The sequence below is a fragment of the Mandrillus leucophaeus genome, unplaced genomic scaffold, assembly GCF_000951045.1.
Source record: "Mandrillus leucophaeus isolate KB7577 unplaced genomic scaffold, Mleu.le_1.0 Scaffold276, whole genome shotgun sequence".
NCBI lineage: Eukaryota > Metazoa > Chordata > Mammalia > Primates > Cercopithecidae > Mandrillus > Mandrillus leucophaeus.
Window position 1 is genome coordinate 622,421 of NW_012102876.1, and position 7,283 is coordinate 629,703.

At 36.0% G+C, this 7,283-nt stretch overlaps 1 protein-coding gene across 1 annotated transcript in view; it reads right to left on the bottom strand.

Annotated features, from left to right (window-relative positions):
* Positions 1-7,283, bottom strand: part of TYR (tyrosinase) — a 123,296-nt gene that overhangs the window by 97,880 nt on the left and 18,133 nt on the right. The window contains exon 2 of the mRNA XM_011984894.1: positions 6,461-6,677. Within this exon, the coding sequence (XP_011840284.1) occupies positions 6,461-6,677 (217 nt within the window). The remainder of the gene's footprint in view (positions 1-6,460; positions 6,678-7,283) is intronic.

Consider the following 7,283-nt stretch of genomic DNA (forward strand, 5'->3'; position numbering starts at 1 on the left):
ACTTACTAGGACAAAAACAAGGACCAACTGTTAGAAATCAATCACAGATGTGTCAGAATTATCCTGAACTTGTTACTTTCCTTGCTGCCTTATAGTCAGTCACCTGAGCTTCTGATTCTATACACTAACCAACTCATCTTCATCCTCATTCTCACTACTTTAGATCTAGCCCTCATCATCCATGACTCCCCCAATAGCTCACTGATTATCTTTTTGCATTCTACTAATGCCACTAGCATCATATCTTTTGAAGAATATGTAGGATAATATCAATTTCCTGCTTAATAACCTATCACAACTACCCTTGTCGATGGCAGTGTTTTCAAGACAAATTTTTCACACATACTTTTGAAGATATGAATGTTGTGGATTTTAAACATTAGGTTTTTATGGTGATGACAGCTAATGTTTAATGTAATACTAATGAATTTATAACTCTTTTAAAGTGAAGGTTTGAAAGAATCTTAGAATAAACTTCAGTTTCTTAATTTTCTAGGGATTTGTGAACATATTCCTAGAGGCCTATAATGTGTTTTTTTTTTCCTTATGAGAAGAAGGGCACCGGTATACATGGATTTTTCTAAACTCCTTACATCTCTTGTTATTTCCCACTACAAACTCAATATTCTAGCCACGTAGAACTTCTCATTTTTTGGTAACTCGTCTCACACTTTCACACTTCTACGTCATTGCATATGTTGTTCCCTCTTCTGGAAATGCCTCTCCTCCTCTTCTCTGCTCAGTGAGCAGTTAATGATATTTCAAGATCCAATTCTATTTTCACCTCCTTGGGAAATATTTCTGGTGTATCTGGGTTCCTACCTCATTTTATATCAATTACTATTTTGTGTATTCCTTATGTATTTGTGTGGTGTTTCTTCACTTGATGGTGAGCTTTTCAGTGAGATAAATTGTGTAAGTTATCTTTGTATTTTTTTGTACTTCCATAGTATACCATAATACCAGGTTCATGGATGGCTCTATTTAAGTTGAATGGAATTAGATTTTGGTTTATCCTAAAGAACTTCTTATTTTCCCTTGTGGGGTAGGTTTTCCCTTGATGGGTCACATAGTGATGTTATCCCAGTGGGCATCTTAGCATAGTGTGGGATGTCGGACTGAATATACTGAAAAGTCTCTTCCAATAATAAGTTTCCATAGTCATAAATTGCATTTGTTAGAAAGGGGTGGTTTGAAACAACCCAAGATTGACTTGGCCCTACCTATGATTAATTTGATTTTACACTATTCTTGGTATATATAAGTTTTACAATGAAGGCAGCTTTCCTTTATTTATTGATTTATCAGTCTGTCAGCCAGTACTTAATGAGCACCTACTATAGGCAACCACTGTGCTCAGAGTTGGAAGTACACCATTAAACACCAACAAGTTGTTCTTTGTTCCTGTCTCCTTCTTCCCTTTTGGGTAACAGAAGACACCTTTGCTCCTGCTGTCACCTCATTTTTGAAACTTGCCCTGAAATCCTATCTGTCTCCAGAAACATTGTTTATTTTGGGGTCTATCTTCATGAATCTTCTTTTCCATCCTCCCCTTTCCCTTATTTTTCCACTAAATGTAGGCCTTTATAATATGCTTTCTCAGAACTCAATGTATACTTACTTTGTTAAGCTAATTGCCAGAGAAGTTAATGATTGCTAACTAAGTTGTCAGCAACTAACCACAGCTTAACACAATAGTGTTGTGCCCTTTGTTGAAAAAAATGTTCTAAGTACCTTTCATGTATTACATCATTTAATTCTTTGAAACTTATACATTATTATGTTATCCGCATTTTACAGATGATAAAACTAAGACCCAGAGAAGTTGAATAACATACCCAAGGTCACACATCTAGGAAGTGGTTGAGCTAGGATCTAATCCTAATCAGTTTGATTACCTTTAATCAATTCATTGAACTTTCAGTTCGCATGTCCCACTCCCCAACAGTGCTATTAAAAAAAAAATCTCTTGTAAACTCTGATATACAGGACATAATGGATAGGCAGAGATTTTCATGAGAGAAAATTGCTGTTTTAATGTGACAACTGACACTGCACAGGGTTCCCTATTTAACCTAATCAGAAAACTGCTTATAATGCAGACTTATTTGTATTTGCTTTATCTAGAAACATGAGGTTTTAATTTAATTAATTAATTTATTTATTTATTTTTGGAAAGAGTCTCACTCAGGCTGGAGTGCAGTGGCATGATCTAGGCTCACTGCAACCTCTGTCTCCTGGGTTCAAGTGATTCTCCTGCCTCAGCCTCCTGAGTAGCTGGGATTACAGACATGTGCCACTATGCCCAGCTAATTTTTGCATTTTTAGTAGAGATGGGGTTTCTCTATGTTGGCCAGGGTGGTCTCGAGCTCTGGACCTCAGGTGATCGACCTGCCTTGGCCTTCCAAAGTGCTGGGACCACAGGCGTGAGTCACCGTGCCCGGTCATGAGGTCTCTCTTATACAATTCACAAATTACACATCTTCACTATTTCAGCAATGAAATCTAAGAGGAAAGCTGAGGTTACTTAAATAACTTCCATAGACAAAAATACAATAGTTCCTTTGTCCTAGCAATGACTATGAATATTTTGTTCCATGGGAAGTGCATTATACACTTCTCGCAAGACCAAGAAAAAAAAGGAAGCAATAACTTTGAGGTTTAATCAAAAGCAACAATTCCATTTCATGTGCAAGTATTGAGAGAGCAGGGTGTAATTGTGACATTTGACCTCTTCTCAATTCCTATTGTCCTCACTGCTATATTCACTTGAGTAGTCCTTGTAGACCAAGACACCCCAAGACTGGATTCTATTTTGGAGAAGAAAACTCCCTGCCCTATTCATGTTGTGAGATAAAATGTGTCTCTCTGGTGACCAAAACTTGCTTCCAAATCTTGACCTTGAATTTCCTTCCAATGAAAGAAAACATTACTCCTTAGAGTCATGGCTAATTTCAGGCCTGGAGCATTGTAGGTACAAGATGCTGTAGAATAATTTACTTACCAGAGAGAGTGTGTGTTTTAAAAAAATGTGTATATGAAATGGAGACATAAGAACAAGCTTGAAGGTGTACCATGGGTAAATTCTGGAACCACTGGCACACAAAGATAATTAAGCACATCAATGAGTTATATACCATTAAACAATGGAAAGCCTTTACTCCATACCATTATTAGATAGGTAGACAGATAAGTAAATAGAAAGAATGGAGGATTCTTGCTAATAGTAGAATCCTGAATATTGGCTAATAAATTTAAAAGAAGTGCTGAAGCTGAAAAATCATACATTTGTAGCCATCAATGGATGGCAACTGTAGGAGAAATTGTGATAAGAGGTGGTTTATTTACATAGTCTTAAAATGTCTCCATGTAGACAGTTTATTAAACAGGGGAAAGAAGTAATTATGCAGTGGGAAAATTGAACCACATCTGGAGTAGGCGATCAAAATTAACATCTCCAACGTGAGACAGATAGTCATCATGTGCCTCCAGATGTGACAGCATCTCAGAAAGATGCATAATGACCTATGTAGAATTTTGGTTAAAAGTGCATTATCTGGATCTAGTCATGAGGAAATATTAGATGCACTCAAAATGAAGAACATTCCATTAAAAAATGAGGGGGAAGAGGAGGAACTATATCCTCCAGAGCTGTCAAGCACATAAAGACACATATGTACAGACTATGGAAATATTTCAGACTAAAGAACCATGAAAACTAAATGCTATGTGACCCTAGACTGGATTCTATTTTGGAGAAGAAAAATACTGAAAAGGATATTATTGTATCTATTTTTTAAAACTGAAATATGTACAGTAGATTTGATACAAGCATTGTATCAATATAGAGTTTACTGAAGTTGAAAACTGTTATGTGGCTATATGAGTCTATCCCTATCCTTAGGAAATACACACTAACATATTCAGGGGTAAAGAGTTAGTCTATGCAATTTACCCTCAAAATGGCTCAGACTGGGAGAGAGAGAGAGAATCAGGATAAAATGTAACTTTGGGTAAAATATATATTCATGGTTTTTGTATTGCTTTTATTTTCACAATTCTGTAAGCTTAAAATTATTGCTGAATACAAATTTAAGGAAAAATAATTTTAAAATGTGTACCTACTAAAGAAAAGTTTTTCTTGGCAGCTCAGCTTAATGGTTTCTCACATTTTGCCCCTTGACATGGACTTCATGCAACAGGCATAGATAAGGTAAGTGGTGGATTAGATAAAATTTGAAGGATTCTAACTATTATTTATGTATTCGGTTATCAGATACTTATTGAACACCTACTGTGTGCCAGACAATATGCTATGTTGCGTCTTTTCTCACACACTTTGCCTACTAAAGTGTGTAAAATTAGAATAAATTATGGGAAAAAATAATTTACAAACATAAATTATTTGTAGTAGCAAATTATTTGCAGTAAATTTGCTGTTCCCTCCTTACCTGTGTGTATTAGACTCTCACTTGAAAACCACTGGCTGAGTTGACACATCTTGAGTCACTTTTTTTCTTTGACTTGAGACCCTAGACGACTGATGTTCCCCTGCCTTATTTCTGTGACCAACCCATGCTTCGTAATAATAAAATATATGCTTTTGTCACTCATGGCTGAAAACTTTGCCTGAAGAAACAGAAAAATACTCCAATTTCCTTAAAGATGTAGCTTCATTTTGCAACATCATTAATATCAGCTTTCTGAGTACTATTGTTAATCCTTAAAGAGTCCAGTGGGTCACCCAATCCTCCCAGATTGTGACTTTGAAATTGCATACTTTAGATTCGTTAAATAGGCTCTGAAATTCCCTGGTACTATGTCTTGCCTTCTTGTATCAAAAGACCAAACTGGTATTGTCCACTTCAAAGAAACTCTCAACCCACTGTTGATCATCAGAGTGCGAAGGAAAGAACTTGGACTTTGGTACGTGATAAAGCTGGGTGCAGATTATCTCTGCCGCTTATTCAATGAGAAGCAATAACCAAAAGATGAATATCTCTGATAATGTTTCCTCCCTTAAAAGTGGGAATAATAAATGCAATCTTCCTTAGAGGATGGTTATAAGAAATTGAGTGAGATAATGCCATACAAAGTGTTTGACATGGTGCTTTAGATATGGTTATTACTTTAAAAAGTTAATCATGAATATTACTGTAGAAGAATAAACCTAATTTCTGTTTACATAGCTGGAAAACAGAATTCATCTTTAGGATGAGACTCTCGTTGCTTAAATTGATTCTGGATGTAAGACCCTGAGACTATGGTTTTGAGTAAAACAAGGAAATGAACGAAACAGTAAAACTGCTCTGCACAGTACAATAACAAAAGTTAGGGTGTAAAACAATGACAAAAAGGAAAAAAAAAAAAAAAAAAGAACAAGTTAAGGAGAAAGGATTACAAAAGAGAGGAAAGTTTTTCTATGTGGTAAGGTGTTACAGGTCTTTAAGGAGGTGAGATGTCTAGTGTTAAATTTTGAGTTGTCTGCCTTGCCACAAGTCAGTGCCTATGTCTTCCCCAAACTCCTCTTAAATTTGTGACTTGAATGAGTGTTTTTGTTTTTGTTTTGTTGTGTTTGTTTGTAATTTTGTTTTCCTAATGGAAATTTATGTGAATGGAATGGGTTTCATGACTGGGTCAGCTATGAGCAGAGAAGAATGAACAGATGTTGAATGCAAAATGCAAGCAAGATGAAAGCATTTGTAGGAGAAATATTTAGGAGTTAGAAAAGATCATGAGATGTAATCTCTGATGAAGAACAGAAAACTTAAGGAATAATGATATGGAGGTTTGACCTATGTGCTGTGTTCTTATTACAGTTAAATGAATGAACTTACCTCAAAGAACACAACTGCCTAGAATATTTTAAACAGGAGAAAACTAAAACACTAAAATGTAGGAAAATACTATCAGTCCATAGACTTATATCTGAAATTCTACAATACAAAATTGTTCTGGAAATGTAATTACTTTTTCTCTTTTAATGAAAAAAACCGACATCACTCACCATTAGGTTGCCTATTGCCTGTATTTATTCATAAGATGAATATATTCATATATTTCACTAAAGCGGCTGCTGCTGCTGCTGCTGCTTCTGCTTCTGCCTCTTCTTCTTTCCTCATAGACTCTCTCATTTTGTTACTGAGGCTGGAATGCAGTGGCACAGTCATAGCTCACTGCAGCCTGAAACTCCTGAGTTCAAGTCATCAACCTGTCACAGCCTCCCAAGTAAACTGGGATTACAGGCATGAGCCACCATGCCTGACTCCTGAAGCTAAGATGTTGAATTATAACGTGCTGACCAGTGTTGGCTAGGGTCATTGTCAATATAAGTATAGACAACACATATTCTTGGTCAACTCAGAAAATTCTGAATTCTCAAACATCTCCTCAGACTTTGGATAAGAGACTGTAAATGCAAATTCAGAAAAAACATTAAAAATGAAAAGAAAGAGATTACCTTCCAGTGTATTTCTAAAGCTGAAATTGGCAGCTTTATCCATGGAACCAGATTCATACTGGGTCAAACTCAGGCAAAATTCTACGTCAGCTGAAGAGGGGAGCCTTGGGGTTCTGGATTTGTCATGGTTTCCAGGATTGCGCTGTAAAGGTCCCTCGGGCATTCCATTGCATAAAGACTGATGGCTGTTGTACTCCTCCAATCGGCTACAGATAATCTGTACAAAACACCCTCATGTTAAACAAATTGTCACCACCTCTGAGTCAGTAGAAGAAGGGTAGAAATGTTGGAATTTCTAATTACCATTGTTAGACTTCTCCTTAGGAGATTACCACAATTTTGTGTCTTTAATGACAGGGATATGTTCTGAGAAATCCATCATTAGGTGACTTTGTCATTGTGTGAACATCATAGTCAGCGTACTTGCACAAACCTAGATTGTATAGCCTACTAAACATCTTGGCTGTATGGTAAAACCTACTGCTCCTGGGCTACAAACCTGTCCAGCACATTGCTGTACTGAACACTATAGGCAACTGTAAGATAATGGCAAGTATTTGTACATCTAAACCTATCTAAACATATAAAAGGTACAGTAAAAATACAGTATAAAAATTATTTTTAAATGGCATACTTGTATATACAGGACGCTTACCATAAATGGACCTTGCAGGAGTAGAAGTCGCTTTGGGTAAGTCAGTAAGGGAATAATGAGTGAATATAAAGGCCTAAGATACTACTTTACGCTACTGTAGATTTTATAAACACTATATATATAGGCTACATTAAATTTATAAAAATATTTTTCTTTTTCAATAATAAA